The sequence below is a fragment of the Pestalotiopsis fici genome (genome assembly GCF_000516985.1).
Source record: "Pestalotiopsis fici W106-1 unplaced genomic scaffold PFICI_Scf_10, whole genome shotgun sequence".
Taxonomy (NCBI): Eukaryota; Fungi; Ascomycota; class Sordariomycetes; order Amphisphaeriales; family Sporocadaceae; genus Pestalotiopsis; species Pestalotiopsis fici.
In genome coordinates, this window is record NW_006917100.1 from 1,434,945 (window position 1) to 1,458,536 (window position 23,592).

Consider the following 23,592-nt stretch of genomic DNA (forward strand, 5'->3'; position numbering starts at 1 on the left):
CTAATGTAATGCATGGGTCCTGCTGAGCGGCGATACATTCTCCCTCTTTCACTGTGTCACCTTTACAGCAGCAATGTAGCACTCTCACTGGCAACCTCACCCATGCGAATACCTCCTAGTACTTGAACAACGTCACAAAAAGAAGGCCTGGGAACAAGGCGGCAACATTTGAGAATCACCCAGCCAGCATTTTTTTTTTTTTTTTTTAAAGGAAAAAAAAAAACAACTTGGTCACCACTCCATATACCCCGCACTGAACATACTCGCCATGAGCGACGCCCAGCTATGCTCTAGCTGTCAAAAACTGATTTTGGACGACTGGAAACTCATAACTGAGTTGAGGACCTTAGATGCTGGCCATACTATCCTCACTGGGATCTGCGACGAACGACTTGAATACGAACGTCAAGATGTCTATCCTGATTTCCCATCTCTCGAGGCGACGGCCCAAGAAGGATGTCACCTGTGTGCACAATTACGTGCGACTTTTCTTCGCATCCTTGGTTCACATCTTGAGGATCACTTACAAAAATCACGAAATGCTGCTCGGAAAGCCGAGAGGCAACCTATAGATTCCATTGGCGTTACTTTCAAAAATTTCCAGTTCAGGCACGACTCCCCAAGTGTATACTACGGTCAACCTAAAAATGCATCATATCTTTTGGGGTTTATGTACTTACAAGATCCCATGGAAATCTTGCCCAAGGGGTCCTTTTCTGGGATCACCCTTCAGGTCGCCGCAGAGCAAGGTAAGTCGGGTCCCAGCTTGGAACTGACTCTGCTAAGGCCAGAGACTACAGATAGTCTCGTGAAACGTTATCTTGGGGTGCATCGAGTACCGCGTCAACCAGATATCCTTTGCGACACGAATATTGACCACATCAACCAATGGCTTAACGTGTGCAGTTCTGAACATTCCCTATGCTCGGTAACCAACCCTACTTTCTGCCCCAAAAGGTTGCTCTTCGTTGGAAGGGAGGGTGGCGACAATGACTGCTTGCGCTTAATCAATACAGCCGATGATCCCACCGTCGGGAAACTTATTACACAACAAGCTGTCGTACCTTACGCAGCGTTGAGTTACTGTTGGGGTGACCAATCCAAGTATCCACCGCTCGAGACCCGACCCACGACTATACGGGATCGATTGAAATCCATAGATATCGATCAAGTTCCACACACCATACGTGATGCTGTTATCGTTACTAGACGACTGGGAATTCAATTTCTTTGGGTTGACGCACTCTGTGAGTATTGCTCCTCCAGTTATTATAAGACCAGCACTAAACGATCTGATCTTGGAGGCATAATTCAAGGTGACACAAAGGACTGGCAGGATCACGTTGCGCTGCTTCCAGCTATTTACAGCAATGCTTGGATTGTTATTGCCGCTGCGCTAGGAGACTCCAGTCATTCTGGCTTCCTGCAACGTGATAGGACCTTGAATCAGATCAGCATACCATGTAATGCATTGAAAAGACGATTCGGACATAGCGGCAAGATCACATTGGACATGGACTCAAATCTATCATACGAGTGGGACTACTTTCGCCAAGAGATCGATGGTTCCCCCTGGGACCGGCGTGCGTGGACGCATCAAGAACGGACATTTGCACGCCGCGTCTTATTCTTTGGCAATCGTCTATACTACCAATGCCAGGAATGCTCCCGCATTGAAGATATCCCAGATCGACCTGTATCGCCGATAAGCCTCAACTTCGAGATTGAGGAAAGGATATACACCCTAATGAAAGGCTCTCGGTCAGTCACTGAGAACTATCAGCACTGGAGACGTCTCGTCCAAGCCTACAGCGAGCGTCTTCTAACGTATCCAAGCGACAAGCTGGCCGCCATTTCCGGGGTTGCGCAATATCTTGGACAAATATGCAACGACGAAAACCTTGCTGGTCTCTGGCGGAAGAATCTACAATTAGATCTACTCTGGACCATGAAAACACGAGTATCCCGAGATCAAGACTTCATAGGCACTAGATGGGCTAAGAGTCAGAACAAGGAACGGCTAGACCTGAGAAACGCGGACTACATGGCGCCTACTTGGACGTGGGCCTCTTCCGACAAGCCAATCAGATGGATTAGCTTTTGTGATGGACGAACGGAAAATCTAAAAACGTGCGCAGTCGTGGATATAAGTTCAACACTCAAAGGGGCGAATCCAATGGATGCACTTCGGGGAGCGTGTATTGTTCTCAAAGGCAAATCCACCCTACTGGACCCCTCATGGATATCTGAACGTACATGGATCTGGCGCTGGGACTATGCGGACGAAACACCAGACCCGAAAGCCATCAAGGCCTTTGTCGTCGCAGAGGAAAGACGAGAAGATCGCTTGGCATGTTGTATGGGTCGTACGCGCCCGCCAAAAACGTACACGCCGGTAGCGTGCGGTCTGCTACTTGAAAAGACAGATTTTTACAATAAGCGAGAAGGAGCATATAGACGTGTGGGGATGTTCAAAATAGCACATCGAGATAGAGATATTCTGGACAGCTGCGCTATTGAGACTGTAACCATAGTTTAGTAAACACAAAGTCTTTTGGTATTGCTATGAATATTTGCTGCCACTGTGACAAATAAAAAATTAAAAAATTACAACACCGGGGATTCCCCAGCCGCCATCGATCTGAGCACTAATCCGGCGGCCAACCACTATGCCTTGCCCGGCTCGCCGACAAGACAATATAGAAAGTCAAAGTGCTCTACTTCGTGCAGTGACAAATGGTGGACGCCGTAGGCCAGGGTGACCGCGGAAATCGTGAATGGCCAGCAAAAGGTGCCTAGTCCTCCGTCGCTGACGTGTAGATAAAGAAGTGCTCCCCTCTCCGTCAATAAAGCGATCTATCAATGCCAGCTTCTTGCCTCCCCTGATTTGTTGTCTTGTTCCGTTGATTCAAAACAAGTGTGTGATCAAACCCATAAATACTGGGACCTTTCAAGTAGACACTAATCTGTAGTATGTTGTTACGTGGCACACCTGAGACGGACCAATAAACGTGGCGAGAGCGGGTGGGTTTAAAAAAAATCGTGGTAGGATGATATGGAGCCCTCCGTATGAGTTGAGACTGGCAGATTGAGTTTCCGCTCAATACTCTCAGCCGTCTGCAATTATTTTGATACAACATCGACAAGTGCGAATAACTCAGTCCACGGTCAGATCTCAAGGAAGTAAAACGCTGGCAATCATCGAAAAGATCCTTCAAGACGGCACGAATACCAGCGCAGAGTCATCACGCCATAGACGTCCAAATCACTTCCTCAATATGGGCTTCAGAGTCCACGCAGAGGTCGACGAAGCGATGGGCTGGTTTGAAGCCATCAGTAGCTATACCGACAGTTCCCTTCCTGCAGGCCACGATGTTGCGCCTGGGCTCGGCTGGCCTACGGAACTTGAGCAGAAGTGTCCGGATTGGACAGAGGCCTTCAAGGGGATACCACTGCGCGACACTATCGGTCAACCATCCAGACTCGTGCTTTTACAGTTCAGCGACGAGATACACCCAGAGCAGCCTGTACAATATGCCGTGGTGCGTCCCGAGCAGCCGGTACAATATGCCGCCGTCTCATATGCTTGGGCTCAATGCAAAAAGATAGAGGATATATTATGCCGACTAAGGATGTTAATGGAGCCGGTCGGATTGGTTTATCTCTGGATAGACCAGCTGTGCATCGACCAAAAATCAGAGTATGATAAAAGGGTCGAAGTCGGCAGGATGGGAGATTACTATGCTCAGGCGGCGGTCACCTATGTGATGGTTCCTGAATGGTCCCCTACGTTTACGTGGGAGCTGGCTGGTTTTAGAATGAGCAGTCAGCAGGCTGCAAAGGCCTTTACAGAAGTCGAGGCATTAGAAACCACTTCATGGGCGTCAAGAGTATGGACAATGCAGGAGGCGATGCTCTCCGGCAGGACCGTTTTCGTAGGACGAAGCCAGGCGAAGAGTGCAGCGGAACTGGCAATCGCCTATCGACTACATTGTACAGAAGGAGGTGCGGACGCGCATACAGTATGGCGCAGGATAGGACACCGCAGTGACGTGCGGGTCGAGCAGAGGATTGCACGTGGCCATAGGGTCGCGCTGGTCTCCGCTACTCACCTTTTGAAGGACAATATCGTACTGCCGGAAACAGGTGACAGTATAAACCACCAGTTTCGCTTTCTTGACGACGTGTGGAGGATAGCAGGGGCAAGATATTGCAGCGCAGAAGAAGACAGAGTATATGGGATGCTGGGCCTGGTATGGCGTGGTGAGACAGTGAATGTGGAGTATGGTATAGGCTTTGAGGAGGCGGTACGGAGGGCCGCAGAGAAGGGCCTTATCTCACCTGGCCTCCTCCTGGCACGAACTAATTCTCAAAAACCGGGAAGATGCTGGTGTCCCGCCCCCGGAACGGAGAGTCGACTCAGAGCTACCAAACGGAGGGTGGAAGACTTCGACGAGGCGCCGACGTTACACTTGACAGTAGATGGACTGTGCATTGTACAAGCGGCCAGGTTACGAATGCCAAGCGAACCGGAGTTACCAAGCGAGTATAGTTCCGAGGTAATATTTTGTAGAAACATGGAAGGCGGCAGAGATTTCAGAATCAAGTTTGACTGTGGAGTACCGGAAGGCGAGGAATGGGGAGGGGATTGGCTGGCCGTGGTAGACTCTAGGGATATCTACGGCAGGCGTCGTTTGGACCGAGCCACCCTCATCAAGTACGAAACCAAAGAAGGAGGAATACTGGTCAAGTTGCAGGCTCTAGAAGCAAGTATTTGGTTCCTTGAAAACGAGTACGTGAGAGAGTTCTTGCTTGGCTAGTCCGTACGCTCTATTCTCATCAGCGTCACAGCAAAAGAATGTTTGCCTTCCTCAAGAATCTGTTATATTACTCCAAAATAAAACTTCCAAACACATTTACCATCTCTGCTACCAGATTGAAAGGCTCTTCAAAAAAAAAAAATACAACAGATTTCGGCACGATAACAAAAATCATACAGTACTATTGTATGGTAAAAACCATACAACACCGGGGATTCCCCAGCCGTCACTGATTTGAGTACTAATCCGGCCGTGACAAATGGTTTATAACCAGGTAGCCATGAGCAAACTGATGACAAAGTTAGAAATATGAGCATTGGTTTCTCCTTCACAGCAGTGGACCGTCATCGGCAAGGACATGCTAGTGGGTTACTTGTCGATATGTCGATATGCACAACCGTGCACGCAGCTTCGGACGTCCGATTCAGCTAGAGGCTACGACAGAGAAATCAAAGAGTTCTATTTCAAGTATGGATCCGAGCTTGTAGTTTACGTCGTGTCAGGAATTGTAAAAGTCCATCACGATTGGGCAACCAAAGAGGAATGATGAAGGCATCAGGATATGGTTTATTTTATGACGGTCGCAGAGTTGCCAAAGCTACTGCCGTGGTTATATTAGAGCACAGTCGCCTTGGCGTGACTCTTTCGACTATGTTGCCTGGTTGTGGAAATCACTTCTAGAGCTCACACGTGTGATTTCCAGGCCATCACAGGCGTGGATGCAGGCATGGAGCGCAAATCGCCGCGCAGGCTGGCTTTACACATGTGATAACTTTGGTCTCACCAAGGGTATACTCATGGTGCTTCGCCTTTGCTAAAGGACCAGTAGGACTTGTCATTGGTTCTGCAGCTCTCATTTCCGCGTTTGCAAGAGCCATGGGAACACCCGACATGCTGCCTCGAAAGGGAATAGGCTTGAGGAAAGGGAGCCAGGCAACTGGCGTGGTGCTTTCCCATCGACGTCAATTATCACCTCCGAGGCTTGGATGCCTTAGTGTACACCTACCATAGTGCCTTTCGAGAAGTCTAAATCGCCTTAAGCTAATCGAGCTAACATGTCGATTGCCGAACTAGATGAACCAAACCCAGGCGGCGGGGGCAAGAGGAGAGAAGAGTTATAGCATAATAGGATTACACCAATGACATTTAGGCAACGTCGGTGGGAAATATGAGGATGTCAGTTCTTTTCCCGTAAGGCTCATACTTTGATGCATTATTTGGCGATGCTTTCTACTCTTGTCAGAGAGAGCATCTTATTTCTTTTTTAAAGCGCATGTAAGACCTGATTATAGACGGCATCGGTGACTAATCAAGAATTTAAACGTATACATAGCATTACAACCTCTAATTAATGATGAAGTCGTCGTACCATCTTATCACATCTGACACAACGCTGCCTTATCGCCTCCTGTATGATGGTAATTTGATGGGATGTCTAGCTTTAGTGAGATTACGGGCCATCGCGTAAGGCTTGATATGGGGATGTCTCCTTGACCTACAGAAAATAAATATCAGCCAGCTGTATCTTTGCATCGTATCAAGTTAGAGCCGAATCTTCCATGGAATTCACGCGTGGCGAAATTGAGCGGAGACTAGTTCATGTAATGCCGCCGGATCAGCAATGTGTCATGGCCATCATCACAACGTTGGTTCGCCGACGGACAGACACTTTCATTGCACTTTACGTACGGCACAGCTCTGATCACGCGCTGGAACTGATAAGAAGGCCAACGTCTGGCTGAGGAATGGTGCCGCCCCCAAAAGCCTACATTCGATACTGTAACCCTAGCTGCATGAAGCCCTACCTGGCATATAAGCTTGTGGTTGGCTTCAGTCTGATAAAACTAGGTTGGTAGCTGTATACGGCTAAACACCTAGAGAACGGGACGATTACGCGAGTTTCTGATTACCTATATGGGCCGTATCCAATCATTACTTAGCAGTACATACCCCCTATGCACTCTAGCCAGGCAGAAGCGCCAGTGGGGTTGAGAAGTGCCCAAGTGTTGTGTAGGGGGAAAGCGCCTTGCTTGCCTACTAGGTACATGAACATAGTGCGAATCTTTGCACTGATTTGCCATTGCCAAAGCTGCGGCTCACATTAGCGAGTACCTATGCATGAGACTTTCAGCAGTTTGGGGATCTACTGGTCGCATTTTACCACTGGTAATTGACATGCAGGGATGCGACCCCATCCCTTCCATAAATACCGGGAATATATCCACAGTCATGGCCCCTTCAAAACGTCAAGGGAATGGCACAAAACCTTCGTCCTTAGGTTCCTAGCTTTTTGTATGTATTGTCTTCCTTCAATCCTTGTGCAGATGGAGAACTTGAAAATTATGCACAATTGAGATTATGATATTGCCTTTAATTGGCTCCCAGCATCCAAACCGACCTTGGATTTCTTCAGTATGCAATCGCAGTCCCAATGATCCTACAGCCAAATACTCGCAAGCTCATGGTTTGAAGGATTAGATCTGTGACGCTGCCAAATTCCATTTTCTGCATCACTTCCGAAAGCGCGATAGCTTAGGTATATTTGTCGTGCGGAAGACATTTGGTGGCCATGTCTCGGCGAACAATTTCTTTCCTGTGGGGGTACCATAACCAAGAAAAACGTGAGAAGGAGGCTTTTGATGCTAAGGAGCGTGATCCGCTGCGTGTTCCCTCCAAACTTGTGCGGATTTCCATTACTCCCCGAAGTAGATTTCTCCTAACTGTGTGACAGGATCGCACTCGCAATGAGATCACGACGCAGACATACACATACGATGGACTCAGCAGAGGATCCTCGTCGCTGCGGCTCATGGAAATTCTTCCCGGCACCAGGCAAGAAGATTTAGCATGTCGCTTATACGAAACTACGCTGGACGAATCTACAGGCTCCTATGCGGCATTAAGCTACGTATGGGGTGATGGGGCGGAAACCACTCCTATCCAGATCAACAACAAGACTATGGATATCGGTATCAATCTGAGGACAGCCTTGTTCAACTTGCGTGATTTGAGGGATCCCATCACTTTGTGGGCAGATGCCATATGTATCAATCAAGGAGATGTGAAGGAGTGTAGTCAGCAGGTGGTCATCATGGGCGAAATCTATCGTCGGGCAACGAAAACAATAATATGGCTACGAGATCAAGTAGAAGGAGAGACGGAAAGAGCCTTTGATTTGCTGCACAAACTGGCCGCTCACGCCGAAGCGCATCGCAAGAAGCATAGTTCCTCTCGTGCTGAACGACCCAGCGATCCGGAAAACATGATACACCTTGCAAACCATCCACTATCACTTTTAGAGAGGGCTGAAGTCCCTGAGGAGTTCGATCGTTACCGCTACGATCAGACCATCATTCACGTTCTACAGTCCGAATGGTGGCGCCGCTCTTGGACGACCCAGGAGATTCTCCTCGCAACAAAGGCAACCGTTGTGATTGGAACTCATCACATAGACTGGGACGAGATGTGTTTTGGTGGAAATCATGGCGTCAATCTGGGAATCTGGTCCACCCTCAAACTTGGGGTTACCCACGACACCATCATCACGCCCTATCTATCGCTACAACTGATGGAGGCTACGTACCGCAACAGTACAGAATCCCCTGCAAAGTTACTTTTGGAATTGATGATTCAATGCCAGTTTCGCGGCGCCAAAAAGCCGCAAGACAAGATTTATTCATTATTAGGGCTTGTCACCAAGACAAGCCCTTCAGGAATAGACCAGGAACAGGCGCCGAAAACAATCTCGCCCCTTGGTATACGGCCTGATTATACACTGTCAGAGGGCAGTGTTTATTCCAACTTCGCGTACCAAATGATGTACGAGACGGGATCACTCGATATCCTCGGCGCTTGTGCAGCAGCGGCTACCCCGGAATATCTCGTTTCCAATCTGATACCAGACCGTCTAGAAAAGATTGACCCTGAGGACACCCACTCAAGCCACCTCAATCTACAACTTCCATCGTGGGTTCCCGATTGGAGCATGGTCGAGACCACCGTGGTTCCACTGCTACACGATGCACTTGGTCGGCCACGTAAGACGCACGCTGCGGCACAAAGCACATACCAGCCGCACCTGCTTGAGGAGAATGCTGACGGCCAACCGACAACCTTGCTGCTAGAAGCTCACGAGTTGACCGCGCTCATCGATCTGTCTGACCCGCTCAGAGAATGTTTTAATGGCATAGCTCCGGGTTTGAAGCCGAAGAAGCTGAAAGAGAAGGATGACCCTAACGACAAAGGCTTACAAAAATTAGGCCGTGTACAGCGTGTTCTCTTGCAGTATGAGTTTTTCATGAGTATGGTTTCACACCTGACCATCTTTGCCGAATGGGAAGAGTTCGCGCGTAAGACTCAACCAACCAACCCACGCCCAACCAGTACGATGAGATGGCTCACCAGGAACGCCAGCGTTCTGAGTCTTGGTCCCGGTCCTATCACAGCCGCAGCAGCGGAGATGGAGGAAGAGCCCGAGGACCGTCTAGCAATCTACTGGCAGACGCTGTGTACCGGCACGTACCCGGACGAGGCCGAGGCCAGCACCGAAGCAAAGGGCCGAGGCTCCAAGATCGCGGCGCAAATATCCTTCTACAAGTGGCGTGCGTCTCTGAAGCTGATAAGAGATCTCCACCGATGGCAGGCGGAAAGCAAATTGAGACCACTTGCGTTTTTGGGCTACATCATGAAGACGTGGAACATGTACAGCGACTTCTTGCGGTTCCTCGACGGTAGCTACGGCCGCCGTCTCGCCCGCGGTGCCAACGGCTACCTGTGTCTGGTACCTGCGCAAGCTATGGAGGGCGATATGGTGATTCTTGCCAAGGGTGGGAGGGCGCCTCTGGTAATCAGGCCTCATGAAGCAAATGCTGGGGCAGGCGAATATTGGCAGTTGGTGGGTGAGGCCTACGTGCAGGGCATCATGAATGGCGAAGCCTGGAATGAAACAAAGTGCCAGGCGTTCAAGATTCGGTAATGGCTAATGATGACGCCGCCGATGATTCATTTCTCATGCGCAAGCGCTGTTTCAACAATCTTATAGGAAACGCGAAATGGTAGACGGATGGAGGTGTGCGTCCATTTTGCGTCAGCTTTGGGCTAAGGCTCGGGTTCCAGCCCGGGTTTCGTTGTGGGCATGACCGTGATAGCATTGGTCCTTGTAAGCAATTAGACTTGTAATATTGTCTTGTTGTAGTTGCTATTGACCGTTTCTATCTTGCCGCCCAAGGCCAAATATAGGTTGACGGTCCCGATCCTTCGCCGGAACATATCTTCGTTCTCCGCCTTTTCTCTCTGCCTGGCCTGCTGATTTGTACCTGGAACTGCCTAAAGCTCTTGAAACCAGCTTCTGATTATGTTTGACATCGTGACCAAGCCTACCACAGCGGTGCATGTGACAAATATCCCTTAAAGGGTTATGATGCTGATTGAAAGTTGGTCGTCCCTTTAGTCGCCTCCAGCGCAATGGTCCTTATGGCCGAGATACAAATACATGCAGACGGTGCTGCAACTATACACTACCCAGCTCGCTCTTATAATAGTCACCGCGAGGAGTAAACACGAGGTTCGGGCCATCGTGGCTCGCAACGGCATGATCGAGCAGCTGGTACTGGTCTACCCTGTCCCTCCCATCCAGCCGTCCAGGCTCACCGCCGCCGAGCTTCCCAGCCTCTCCCGGGGCCTTCCTGAAGTCAAAGTACCAGAGCGTCTTTGCGAGAACAAGGCACATCTCGTGGTATGCCATTGCCTTGCCCAGGCAGCCCGTCTCCCCGAAAGCAAACGGCGCAAACGCCTCTCGCATCGCGGCTCTCTCTTGACTATCATGGCCCAGCCATCGGTCGGGGCGAAACAGGAAAGGCTCAGGGAAGTACTTCTCATTATGCATAACGCAATAAGGGTTGACGCCGACCAGAACTCCTCGCGGTATAACATGCCCGTCGACGATAAATTGATCGGTATAATCAGGGAATGGCTCGCGCCAAAAGGTGCCCGTAAACGGCGGAGCAGACCGCAGGGTCTCATCAATCGTAGCTCGCAGGTATTCACAACCGGAAAGCTGCGGTCCGATTTTGATATCGCTACCCGAAGAGAATCGTGTGCGGATCTCAGTGGCGAGCGTCGAATATACATCTGGATAGCGTGACAAGTAGAAAAAGGCAGCAGATATAGCCGAGGCAATAGTAGTTCCTCCTGTACGTCAACATCAGTCCTGCAGCCGCCAAGGGATTCAAGACAAACAGCGCCATTGAATCAATATGGCTGATAGATGAATTATCTCAGTGCGCCATATGATAAGACCAGACCTTTGAATGCAGAAGGGCCCAGAAGGAAATAACAGGGGTTCACAACATGAAAGATTTTGCTTACCAGCAGGAAGGATAAAGATCGCCTCGGCCCACAAGTGGCTTGCCTTCAAGCCCTCTTCCGTAGTACTGTCGTCCGTCGCTACGAGAGAGAAGAAGTCGTGCCTGGCGTCTTTCGGAAGGTCTTTGCGTTTGTTCACTATCCCCCGAATGGCATTTGAGAATGCTGCACCGTTTTTTTTATTTAGGCGTGCCAGCAATGGCCATGCCTTTTTAAGGACAGGCCAACACACTACATGATCAATTTTAGTTGATGTAATTATTCAGAAAGGAAGAGGAAGACATACTGAAGATATTGACAACGGCATTCATTGATACCATAGCACGAGGGAAAAGTTTATTTGTTTCCTCTACCTGCGTGTTCAGGGGCTGCCCGAAAGCTAGCTGACCTGCAATATCAGTAGTTAGGTACTCACACATGGGCGAGATGTTAACAATTTGAGAAGCATTTCTGAGCAGCTGGGCTAAGAACACATTGATCTCATAAGTCATGGAAGGCTCGAAACTGCGCAGCGACCGTTCCGAGAGAACAGATCCATAGATCTTTCTCTTTTGTCGGTGTTGCTCTTTATCAAGTGTTCCAAATATGTTGATTTGAGCATTGAATTGAGTATGCTGGTAGACGTGCGCCTTGCCAATACCGTTATTAAGGTATATATCTATTCAAGTCAGCGATATAAACAATGATCGGATAACTCTGTATAAGTACTCACCGCGCAAAGCTGCTGATGTATTGAAAACTAGACGATTGGGAGCTTGGCGGTAGACAGATCCTATATTACAAAGGTCAATAAGCGGATCTTCTTAACACTGGTTTCGAGGAGAACTCGCATGCCCGGCAAATGTGAAAAGGAAAAGCAGAACGAGAACGGAAAAGAGACGTACCATATTTTATATGGTCGCTATACGTTGCAAGATGAACTCGCTTCTTGAAAGCAAAGTATCCAGCATAGCCGTCGGTTACCCTAGCTACAAAAGGGCCAGGATACTTTGCCAAAGGATGTGCCAGTAATCGGTAGCTGAGGAGAAAAATGCTCTGCCGCGCATCAAAGTTAGCAAAACATCTTGTCAAATTATCTCTCGTACTATTGCCAAAAGGACAAGATTACCAGAAGAAGCGCAAAGCCGAATAGGCCCGGCGTCGATTCGGAAATGGCGATGAAGGAGCTCATGATCATTCAGATCAAGAATGCCGTACTATTATGATCTATGCCTTTGCAAGCCTGAGATCCCAAAAGATGGAGGTTATAGTAATTTACCGTTATGCTGCTGCAGACATGGGGTGGCATAAAAGTAGACCAGCCCGCACAGTGCAAATACGGTAAGCAAGCCCGCCATCTCCTGCAAGACGTCTGTTGGTGATCAGTCTGGATTTTTCTCATGCAGCCTCTCTGCAGTGTAATCGTCCTCAGACCATCTGCAACGTTGGGGCCAACCAGGCACCACAGCCGTTGCAACCGTCGCGTCTAGGAGGGCTTGGAGAGCAATATTCTTGAACCAAACCAGAAGTCTACATGTATACATAGTAATTTGCTATGCGCGCAATATGCAGATACTCATAGGCGACAGCCACTCACTGCCTTGCTCGGATTTGCGATTGGGTCTCCGGTGACGGGGTTCCATTCTTTGCCTCGCGTATGCCGGCGGAAGGTCCCGCCGCAGAGTCGCGCATACTCCTTGTCTCGAATGAAATCCCAGGTCTGTGCAAAGAGCCTTCCTCATTCTATCAGGCAAGTTCTTTGACTCAACCCAGTTGTGATATTTGGAATTGAACAATCTGCGAACGATAGGTATCATGAAGTTGGAAAACAATAATCCATCAATCTCTATTGGAGGGCTGGAACCGCAGACAAACGATCATGATGTGTCTTCTCTGGACAGGGACTCTGGCTTGGATACTGGCGGTGCAAAAGAGATCGTCTATCTCAAGGGCATCCGCTTCGTGATGCTTGCCTCATTGTTTGTTGCCCCTACACAATTTCTTTTCCTTCCTCTTCTTCTTTTTTTTTTTTTTTTTTTTTAAAAAAAATACCGTCATGGAGCAATCTCGAAAGCGTTTCTAAAGCTGATACTTTCTGACCGGAAACAGAATAGGCATCATGGTCTTCATTGTGAGTGTGGAAGCCAATGTCGCGGTGACTTCACTCATAGCCATCACGGATGGCTTGGGCGATTTCGACAGAGAATTGGTATTGCACAGTGGCTTGGTGCTGAAGTCTTCGCTACTGTCGGATATGATGACAAAAAGAAGCTGTTCATGGATCGATTTGGCATCCCTGCCGACCATATCTTCTACAGCCGCAATACATCTTTTGCGAAGGGCGTCATGCGCATGACCAATGACTACGGCGTCGACGTGATACTCAATTCACTGTCTGGAGAGGAACTCAAAGCAAGGTGGGAATGTATCGCCCCTTATGGACGCTTCGTGGAAATCGGAAAAGCAGATATCATCTCCAACTCCTCCCTGCCAATGTCCTGTTTCGCCAAGAACAAAAGTTTTGCTGCTGTGGATCTCGTCCACATATTAGAATCGAGGCCGAAGTTAATCACTCAGATGATGAAACGTCTTCTGGACCTACTTTCTCAAGGCATCATCAGCGGTCCCGACCCCTTGCACATATTTGGTCTTCCAGATGTCGAGAAAGCATTCCGACTCATGCAGAGCGGAACAAACACAGGACGAATCATATTGAACAGTTCCAAAGATGACCTGGTTCAAGTAAGTCTCACCTATGATCATTGATTCCAGCAATAACTAACGACCGAAAAGAAGTTTGTTACTCTCAAGAGTTCCTAGGATTTTGATCCAGTCGCATCTTACATCGTTGCGGGAGGGTTTGGTGGCATTGGCCGCGCTATTCTCACGTGGATGGTAGGAAGAGGCGCAAAAAATCTGATCGTACCATCCAGATCTGGAGCTTCGACGCAGGCAGCCTTGGCAATTATTGGAGAGCTGGCAGGCAGAGGTGTGCGTATGATGGCGCCACGCTGTGATGCAGCCTCTTCCAACGACTTGACGGCATTGCTGCACAATTGTACCACAGACATGCCCCCCATTAAGGGGTGCATAAACGCTGCCATGGTGCTTCAGGTATGTGCATCTGCACAGGTTTCCATTGTTCACATGATGCATCAAGCCTGTGAGCTATTAACCCACTTTGAGACTTTCACTTACCGGCAAGACTTTTGCTAATAACTCCACAGGATTCAGTATCCGAGAATATGAGCTATACGCAATGGTCAACAACGATCCAATCAAAGGTAGCCACGAGCTGGAATTTGCACTCATTGCTGCCGCAAGACATGGACTTCTTCATCATGCTCTCTTCAATCGCCGGTGTTTGCGGATCTCCCGGTCAGAGTCACTACGCGGCCGGGTGTTCATTCCAAGATGCACTGGCTCGATACCGATCTGCAACTGGATGTCGAGGCTCAGTATCTGTCGACATCGGCCGCATGCGCAACATTGGCATCATCGCCGAGACCGAAGAGTACCGCCGGAAACGAAATGACGGCGCCCACATGTATACCGTCGAAGAGCCCGATTTCTTTGCATTGCTGGAGCACTACTGCGATCCTTGCTTAGGCGTTTTGCACACCGACCACAGCCAAGTCCAGATCGGAATGCTGACGCCAGCGTATTTTCTCGCGCTGGGAGAGACGCCGCACCACATCTTCACCCCGACCACTCTTTGCCGGATTCAATGCACCCCATTTGCACAACGGCAGCGGTAAGAACTCGGCCGTCTCCACGCAGGTGGACGTGGCAGCACTTTTCCAACAGGCGACTACGCCGGCTGAGCGCAGCGCCATTGTGGTTGAAGCCATAGCAGCAAAACTGGCACGAACGCTCGAGGTCGCACTAGAACAGATTGATCTCCATGATAGTCTCTCCCATTATGGAACTGATTCTTTAATGGTTGTTGAGCTGCGTAACTGGATACACAGGGACTTTGGAGTTGGCGTTGCCGTCTTTGAGATCATGGGTGGAGCTAGCATAATGGCAATCGGAGACCTTGTGGCCAGAAAGGCTGATGAGGAGTAACAGGAGGAATAGAGTTTAGAGGATATCTTCTAGGAAATTATTTTTAGGTGTGTTAGCAGTCAATTCCACTTTCTGTTTTAAATCAAGTCCACTTTTGGTGTCTTATAAGAGGACATTTCTTCTTCCATGTGTGAAGCTAGTAAACGACACAACAAACAAAAATGTTCAATATTTTTGCACTTCCTACAGCGATGCTTGTTATCCAATGCAAAGCCACGATCCCAGTATTCTGGGATAGCAAAAAAGACATACAACACCGGGGATTCCCCAGCCGTCACCGATCTGAGTACTAATCCGGCGCTTCTCAGTTTATCTAGGGCAGAGCGGACGGGATGCCGAGTTTTCTAAGAGCTATGGTCGTATGTGATGGTAATTCCTTTTGTTACCAATTATTATGTAACGGTTCACAAAGAGTGGTCGGGGCCGGGGCCATGCCGAAACGACTCTGGCTATCGTTTGGAGTCGAAGCTCATGTATAACTACCAGGCCATGAAATCAATCTTATCATTTCGGTTTGTATCAAATTCTCAGATATCGTGAAAAGTGCCAATGTTAATACTCAGCAACGTTCCCCAGTGTCAGGTCAGTTGTGTGAAATAATGCCTATTTTGGAATAAATATGAACCACCCTAGGGATTCGCGGATCCTTTACTTCATTGGATTGTTAAGGCAAACAAAAATAAATGATTTAAAGGCCACTATTGATGCAACCAGTATCCAAAATAAAGTATAATTTACAAATGGTCTACATTTATTACGAAATTTATGTGTGAATAAACAGACTTGATAACCCTTCCCCATTGTGTCGCCCGAGGACACTAACCAGCCACACTGTGGCGCATCAGTCATAGAACAAGTCATCCCGCAGACCCCGCCATAGCGAGATGCCTCGAATCTTGGATTCAGCCTTGAGGGTCCATTCGACCATTAGTGGCCAAGGCATTATGGCCGCCAATTGATAGTACTAGGTACAGTACCGGTAGGTAAGCGACATGTGGACCTCGTTGGTTGGTGCATGGCGTATACCTCAGCGAGTAAACTGCATATTGGCATGCAGAATTTGATTCGGGGATACGGGAAAATGTTCTTCAACACGGGAAATATATCACTAGGCCTTAGCGGATGCGGTCGCTCTTTTCATGTTCTGTCGATTGAACAGACGACTTATGACCAAGGCACCAAGATGGCCGATGCATAGTCGTCTCTCTTTTTATTTTTTTATTTTTTTAAATCAAGGTTCCAAGTGGTCGACAATAGCGGAACTCCATTTATTATACTATTAGGTACTCTCTAGCAATAAGCACCAGAGTTGCAGATCCCACTAGCGCTATGGTGCTGTATCAATTGGGGGTGGGGGGTCAAGTATAGTGTAGTGGGCAATGGACATATCTCATGCTTGTATCCCATCGCCAGGCCACTTTTAGTGGTCTCAATGTCCAGATTGCCCGCGAGGATCCTTTGGCGTCTGGTGCTTGTATTGGTGTTGTTCTGTCTGCGTAATAATCTTTGCCGCGTGTGCTTTTGCTTTGTCGCGATTCCACTGACCCAGACTTATCTGAGTGACTCTGTCTGGAAATATGTCGCGATCGTCTAGATAATTGTGAAGAGTCCATTTCGGGTCGCTACATCAGACTATTAGTCTCCCATAGGGGCTATGTGAGTAGGACAAATGCATACTTTTGTGTCGCGCCATCTCTGTCACCAGCCGCAGCAGTGCCAGATCCGACCGAGGCCATGTTGCCGCCAGGATCGAATTAGTCGTTGAAAATAACGTTCAAGGGAGAAATAAAAGCCTGAAGATCAGACCATAGAAATTTTGTCCAACGGGCCCGGTTCAAGCTGAGTAGTGCTCGGCGTCGTGGGATGACAGGCTGATCGACGACGTGGCTGAGGGCCCGTTTCTAGATATACATGGTGATGAGGTCTCTCGCAGTATCGGGTCTATGTCTATTTGTTATTTTCAGATTCTCGCACCGCCAATACGGCCAATCTGATTCGGTGGATGACGGTGATATATGTCTCGAGAGACTTGCAGGTGACCTGCTCTCTGAATGGTTTGGTATTGAAATCAACAGTCTCGAGCGGCCAATCAGAGTGCTACACTGCCTCGAGCAAGTCAAAGGCCAGATGGCTGCTGTTGTGGAGGAAGAAGGACATGTGCTTGCTGAAGATAGGACTGAGTATCCGGAAACGGATGACATGCTTGATGTTGATGCTGCTGATGACCAACCCTACAGTGGAGGAAATCCCAGCCAATTTGCACCTCACCGACACTCACAAGGCGGCGAAGCAAGTGGTCAATCGGGAACAAACAAGAAGCGGCTCAACAACGGCGACCTTAAATCGTCAATACCATCTGGGCTCAAGGCGACAACGAGATATCCCAAGAAAAAACGTCGCACTGGACTCAACCTTAGCTGTCCCTATAGAAAGCGTGACCCTTGTCGCTTCAATGCGCAGCAGTACGAACGGTGCGCCCTCAGATGATATGCGGACGTGACCGCCCTAAAGTGAGTTTCCACATTTTCTGTTATGTTTGAGGTGTAAAACCATGGTTCCATTTGGTCATCAAAGTTTCGAGCCCTTAAACAAAACCTACAGAGAATTTCTCTTACCTGAGAAGCTAGCACTCGGCTTACCATTGATAGAAAACATCTCTTCACCAATAATGAGCAACCCGGGTACGCGGAATAGCGTAACTTGGCTTTCCACTGATGGAAGCTTCGTTATGGGCCCAGATATGAGCTGGCATGATGGGACCAACTATTTTGGAAATGAGTGAAATAGTTGTTGAAGCGATTGCATTTTAGGAGGGCGACATTGTGGACAAAGCTAGCTCTTTTGGAGATGGAGAAAACTCGGCCGCATCGAGAGCGGTCACAGTCTTCCAGTATACTGCAGATCATGTCAATATACGCCCGGCACGTCCTCAGTTGTCAAAAGCCAATCGATTCATCTTCATCTAATGTAAAAGTCCTCAACTCTCAGCTTCGCCACTTGAGCAACCATCTCTGATTCCTCCTCCAACAAGTCCCGTATGAAAGCAGCCCCGACCATTCTGTGCCATATTATGTCATCACATGTCCCATGAAATGGTTTCTCATCACCATCGTCTGCAGAAATGCCACCAGTGCGTTTTTCCTCTCGAAGAACGATTGGGTGAAAGTAGGGAGCCAAAGGCATGATAACAACATCACCCTCCTCGACAGGCTCACCTACGAAGCTGAAATACATTTCTTCCTGAAAAAGCACTTTAAAAACACTCCTGCCACTCAAACCGAAAGCGCAGAACCCGATAAAGACTCTGAGGTAGTATTTCAGTGTTTCTTCCTTTGTTTGTGTTTGAGCATCCCAGCTGTCCTGTATAGACTCGAACAAACCTTTCAAGAAAGCAGTTGTGTCTTGAAACCCTCTTTCAATTTCGCCTTTCGCAAATTCGAAAGCCGCTTCCGTTTGCAGCCCGGCAAATATGTCTCTGGGTATTCTGGCGGATGAATTTAATGCAGGCACTGCGTCCATCGTCTCCAGCAGTAGGTTCCATGATCTAGGGTTTTTCTGCGTGTGGATCATTTCCATGACGTGCTCAGCATTGTAATAGTAATCCTCCGCGAAGCTCCGCGGAGACTGGCACTGGCCAAGCTTGCGAGCAGTCATGCGCAACGAGGGCAGGTTACCTGACAGGTATCGCAGACGCGGCCGGGTAGGATCCTTTTTGACGTGTGCATCTACATACTCACACTCTTCACCTTTCCCATATGGCCCGTTGGACTTGGAAGCCGGAAGCTTCATAGTCTGCCATTCTTCTGAACCATCTGGTCCGAGAGCATCGGCACCGGAACTTTTCTGTTCCAAAGAAGAATTGAATGTCGCAAGTTGATGGAGGCTCGCTGGGATCGTGCTGTGCTTTGGCTCTCCAGCGACCACGACACCAACGCCAGGCTGCCCCACCACCACGACGCAGTCGCGTTGGTGTGTGGCAGGCATGGTGTCGTCGTGAGCTGACCTTTGTAGCAGGCTTTTTGCCGCCGGTTTGATCAAACTCGAGATAGGGCAATGTGAGTCGAAATCCGGGATCCAGGATGGCAATGACAAATTGTCAGAGAACCGGGTTGGCCTCATACCAAAAAAATGAAACAACCAGGCTCCTTCAGGATCTTCAAATTCCACACTCGAAATGCCTGCCTGGGTCAAAACTTCCTCAACCAAGATGTCTTTACCATAGTCGACATTACAATGGAAAAGACTTCGCCTCGAATCGAGCCCTAATAATGCGTATATTCGATCTCGAGGATCATGACACTTGCGTCCGATCGTGGCCTTGATCAACGCCGGCAATTCTAGACCGCCATCACCACGCATATTTTTATGGCGTGCTATCAGAATGCCGTCGAGAATGACCCTAATTTTCCCTGCTGTCAGAGTGAATCTTATGGATTCAGTTTCACTCACACCATATCTGGCAGGTTCCAGATCTACCAGTTCAGCTTTGGGTATATGACGTCGGTATTTGTATGGCACTGGACTATCTTTGCTTGTGTCAAGAAATACAGAGAGATTGGCCGTATGGGTACCGTAGACACAAATAGGATCGCTCTTTGGCAGCGAGATCTCTTGAAAAGTCCACATTCGCTGCCAATATGGCAACAGGAGGAAGTCTAGGAATCCAAGATACGCCTTCCCGCCTTCTGTGAGACGGGATAGGTCATCTATACGTGAATCTTTATTGCTGGTGAGATCTCTTTTGGATATGTTCTTGTCGTCAATGTCTAGCTTTCGTTGCTCCTCGATGCTGGTCTCTGCATCTTGGCATGAAGTTCGAGTGCGATCCGAGGATAATGGAGGGGCGACCTCAGGTGAGATGGACTCGAACTTGATCTGCTTGTTCGCCTCGGGGCGCGCGTGGTGAACCCATCGGAATAGAGCTTCAATCTTGTCGTTCCCCTCACCAAGCCAGGCGATAACCCGTGACGCTTGCGTGTAGATATCCCGCATCAATGGGATCTGAAAGTTTTTCTCTCGGATGCTTTCAGGATCATTTCCCTGATCAATGCATATAGCATCAATCCATATCAATTGTGGTTCGGATTTTTGCAGTCGAAGCAACGCGGCCTTTAAGTTCTTTTTCACCTTGAAGCCCGCACCATTGATGGTGATCGGTTCGGGCTCATCTTCGTGGCCCCATACATACGAGAGTGCAAGGAACTCTGGCTGCTGCTCGAGGTCGAGAGAAACAACATGTAATCGCCCATTGATCTTGCCGTCCCAAGACGGTAGCAAAGTTAAGAGTCGAATCTCACGACGCGACGGGTCGAGTGGTTCATACTGGAATGACATGGTTCAAAATAACTGTGAGCTTTTATCGAATTCGACTGTCTCGCAATTTCAAGGTGCCAGAGATTGCATCCGTCTCAGGCGGCGACAGAAAGTAGACCGAGAAGGAGGAGATGGCAAATAGCTGAAGGCGACATCACAGATGGCCTTAATCGAAAAGGTTGTCTTAATAAGAGCACGAAACGTAGAGCTTCAGCAAGAATCGTCTAATGTTTCTTGTGAAAACCCGGCTGTATGCCTTTTCGTGACTATGATGAAATCTCAAATACTTGCACACCATGGATGAGAGGTCTTTAAGGAACAGCGAGACACAACAGGATGTCAGAATTTGTCAGGAGGCTGTGCGGCTGAACACAATTGACTGGACCGGCAGTAGCCAGTACGAGTTACATTGAACGGTCATTTGGTGCTGAAACAATCGTTTTTGGAACATCGAGCCAAGAATCATTGCTTATTATACAGCATGGGGGAGGGGGGAAAGCAATCCAAGTTGATTGGATCAAACCTAGGCCAATGTCTTATGTCTTAGAACGGCTTTACCCGAATTGAGCTTCAGCACTCGGGATATAGTTTTAATGGGTAAATATTTCCGACAATCTTTTATTCATTATCAGATGGGAAACCCAAAGACCCACGCTCGGAATAGCATTTGTGAGAGAAAGACAGAATCGAAGTCCGTCTCAATCAGTTGAGCGACGTTGAGGTCTCCACATTCGGCTGCCACTGCCTTGTTTCAACCAGCCCCTTTTGCTTTGATACGTAAGCACCTCACTTTTGCTTCAAGCTTCCATTTGACCATGATCTTGGTGGATGAGTAGTGAGGTATCGCTATCTTATCCACTTTCTACATTCCCAGTTCCCCCATCATATGTCTCTCCTGCTTATAACAAACCACGCCAGCTCAGGTGTCAACGAACCGCGACGTTTTGGCTTAAACTACTAGTAGTACATGCGTACCAGACTCCTTTGATTAAATACTTTTAAGTTTCTGAACAAAATTACATTGAAATATGATTAAACGTCAAGCTGGATCAGGACTTGGCCAAAGTGAATTCCTACGTTTAGAGTCTCAGCTGTTTTCTAATTATTTGCAGAATCATGTATCGAGGCACCTTGGCCAGTAGCATCATCTTGATTTTTAAATGCTATAGAAAGACTCGGCCTTACAGCTCATAGTTTGAGGTGTTCCCTTCCCACCGCCGAATCGCATCGGCACATGCTGCGCGATCGAATCTATCCGGCCAGCCGTGATCACGGTATATCTGGCGAACCTCCTAGACCAACAGAATTAGCTGAAGGGTCCACATACAACACGAAGACGAGATAATAAGATTCTCATTATGCTGGAACACGGTGTCAATTACTGAGCTTACCTCGGAACCAGCATCGTAGCTAATTACAACGCCATCGTCGGCGTTCTCGATCAAGGGTGCCCACTCCAACGTGCGGTACTTGTCCTTCCACTCTTCGAAAAACTCCTCTGCTGGCCTGGTGTGGTAGGCGCGCCACGCGTCTGGGCTGTCTTGCGCCGGCTCAGACCGCTCAGGGCGCTCCTGTTGGATGAAATCCGTGATCGCGCCTAGTAAAGCAGGAGAATGGTTAGGGCCCCTCTAACCAGTACGACGACACCGTTTGTGTCGACACACCCACGGGTTGTCAGCACTCCCTCTATTCAGTCACTTGCCTGTCTCGGTGTCCAGCAGAAGCCAGCTGCCGTATCGACTCCCAGACGTCAAGACGGCCACGTGTGGCGGTACATCCCCGGCGCCGATTGGAGCCAGATTGCCATCGATGAGGCCTCTGTTTAGCGTCCATCGAGTAGTGGAGTCGGTGTAATTCGTAGCTGTCGTCCACGGTGCAATCTGCTGATTGTTTTGCCCGTTGGGACGAATGTACGGGAGGTGTCGTAGGAGATCGCACACGACCGGTGTCTTCCCCAGAGCAGCCAGATACGCGTCTGTCAGATCAGGCCATCCCTGTTCCGGCGGATCCAAGATGTCGTCAGCCGATAGGCGCGGGAGGCCCGCCAGGAAAGTATAGAAGGAGCGCACAGCCTCAATCACTTCGTTGCGTGTGTAGCCGCTCATTTTCGAAGAACTCGCGGCGCGACGGGTTGGAGTGGGATAGCTGGGAGCTTTGACTACCCAAGCGAGCACTGTCTTAATGTCTCTGGCACGCGTTTAGATCATCGGAATCTGCCTACGGCTCGCTAAGCCGCACTACAACCGGTTCGCTTCCACCTTACCTCTATGTCAGGCCACAACTACAGACGTTCAAAATCATTGTCTAGGAACATATTGTTGGTAATTAGGAGTGCGCTGATGATGTCGTGATTTCTAGCTTGACTTTGCACATAAACGAAAAATTGATACGTTATAGAAGACACCCCAAAAGAATGGATGATTATCACGTCTTTATAACAAGGCGTTATACCGGCATGAGTTGAGATGGTTCTCCAATCAACGGGCTTCGATTCAAATGTATTTGAAGAGCTTCAAGTGAACGATAAGGACGACTCCGGCGACTCAGTCGACGATTCTTCCTGCTGGTCGTCGAAACCCCGAAACGCTAACAAAGTCTCTGGGTCACAAGTCATCGAGACTCGTACATACAATGGTATCACAGAGACATTGTATATTTTGATCAGGAGGCATGCTAGACTGACAATTTTATGTTTGTTCATCAAGCACTGTTACATGACGTTAGAAAATTCGTAATACTCCCAAAATCCTTCACGTCGCAATGAGTTGGAAGCATAGAACTATTCTCTCGAGGTAAAGATTATTTCTTGTATAGACATGAATATAAAATAAAACTTCAAGATCGTAAAGTACCATGCGCAACACGGCTGCTTACAAGCCTACCGGGTAAACTACAAGAATTTCTATTCTCAATGATTTAGTCGTATTATATCCACCTTGCCGACACTTCCAGACCATGACCTCCTAGGAACACGGAAGTATACCACGCATCAACAGTATCTGTGCTCACAATCGCAAGGCAATACTGACCGGCGCATTCGCTAAAGAAG

General features: G+C 48.6%; 8 protein-coding genes across 8 annotated transcripts; 5 read left to right on the forward strand and 3 right to left on the reverse strand.

Annotated features, from left to right (window-relative positions):
- Nucleotides 1-268: 268 nt before the first annotated feature.
- PFICI_12660 (uncharacterized protein) lies at nt 269-2,539 on the forward strand (the record flags this gene model as incomplete). Its single annotated transcript, XM_007841241.1, has 3 exons — nt 269-749; nt 1,017-1,247; nt 1,305-2,539. The coding sequence occupies 3 exons, from the start codon at nt 269-271 to the stop codon at nt 2,537-2,539; spliced, it is 1,947 nt and encodes a 648-aa protein (XP_007839432.1).
- A 739-nt stretch (nt 2,540-3,278) lies between these two features.
- Nucleotides 3,279-4,820, forward strand: PFICI_12661 (uncharacterized protein; the record flags this gene model as incomplete). The annotated part of the gene is made up of 1 exon (XM_007841242.1): nt 3,279-4,820. One exon carries the CDS (start codon nt 3,279-3,281, stop codon nt 4,818-4,820), a length of 1,542 nt encoding a protein of 513 aa, XP_007839433.1.
- Nucleotides 4,821-7,389: 2,569 nt separating this feature from the next.
- PFICI_12662 (uncharacterized protein) lies at nt 7,390-9,795 on the forward strand (the record flags this gene model as incomplete). Its single annotated transcript, XM_007841243.1, has 2 exons — nt 7,390-7,500; nt 7,552-9,795. 2 exons carry the CDS (start codon nt 7,390-7,392, stop codon nt 9,793-9,795), a joined length of 2,355 nt encoding a protein of 784 aa, XP_007839434.1.
- Nucleotides 9,796-10,329: 534 nt separating this feature from the next.
- On the reverse strand, nt 10,330-12,354 carry PFICI_12663 (uncharacterized protein; the record flags this gene model as incomplete). Its single annotated transcript, XM_007841244.1, has 6 exons — nt 10,330-11,009; nt 11,187-11,414; nt 11,470-11,841; nt 11,896-11,955; nt 12,068-12,218; nt 12,292-12,354. 6 exons carry the CDS (start codon nt 12,352-12,354, stop codon nt 10,330-10,332), a joined length of 1,554 nt encoding a protein of 517 aa, XP_007839435.1.
- Nucleotides 12,355-12,977: 623 nt separating this feature from the next.
- On the forward strand, nt 12,978-15,230 carry PFICI_12664 (uncharacterized protein; the record flags this gene model as incomplete). The annotated part of the gene is made up of 6 exons (XM_007841245.1): nt 12,978-13,141; nt 13,272-13,293; nt 13,365-13,904; nt 13,983-14,276; nt 14,390-14,797; nt 14,823-15,230. The coding sequence occupies 6 exons, from the start codon at nt 12,978-12,980 to the stop codon at nt 15,228-15,230; spliced, it is 1,836 nt and encodes a 611-aa protein (XP_007839436.1).
- Nucleotides 15,231-17,147: 1,917 nt separating this feature from the next.
- Nucleotides 17,148-17,717, forward strand: PFICI_12665 (uncharacterized protein; the record flags this gene model as incomplete). The annotated part of the gene is made up of 1 exon (XM_007841246.1): nt 17,148-17,717. One exon carries the CDS (start codon nt 17,148-17,150, stop codon nt 17,715-17,717), a length of 570 nt encoding a protein of 189 aa, XP_007839437.1.
- A 471-nt stretch (nt 17,718-18,188) lies between these two features.
- Nucleotides 18,189-20,564, reverse strand: PFICI_12666 (uncharacterized protein; the record flags this gene model as incomplete). Its single annotated transcript, XM_007841247.1, has 1 exon — nt 18,189-20,564. One exon carries the CDS (start codon nt 20,562-20,564, stop codon nt 18,189-18,191), a length of 2,376 nt encoding a protein of 791 aa, XP_007839438.1.
- Nucleotides 20,565-21,724: 1,160 nt separating this feature from the next.
- PFICI_12667 (uncharacterized protein) lies at nt 21,725-22,648 on the reverse strand (the record flags this gene model as incomplete). The annotated part of the gene is made up of 3 exons (XM_007841248.1): nt 21,725-21,835; nt 21,935-22,140; nt 22,285-22,648. The coding sequence occupies 3 exons, from the start codon at nt 22,646-22,648 to the stop codon at nt 21,725-21,727; spliced, it is 681 nt and encodes a 226-aa protein (XP_007839439.1).
- Between the last annotated feature and the right edge of the window lie 944 nt (nt 22,649-23,592).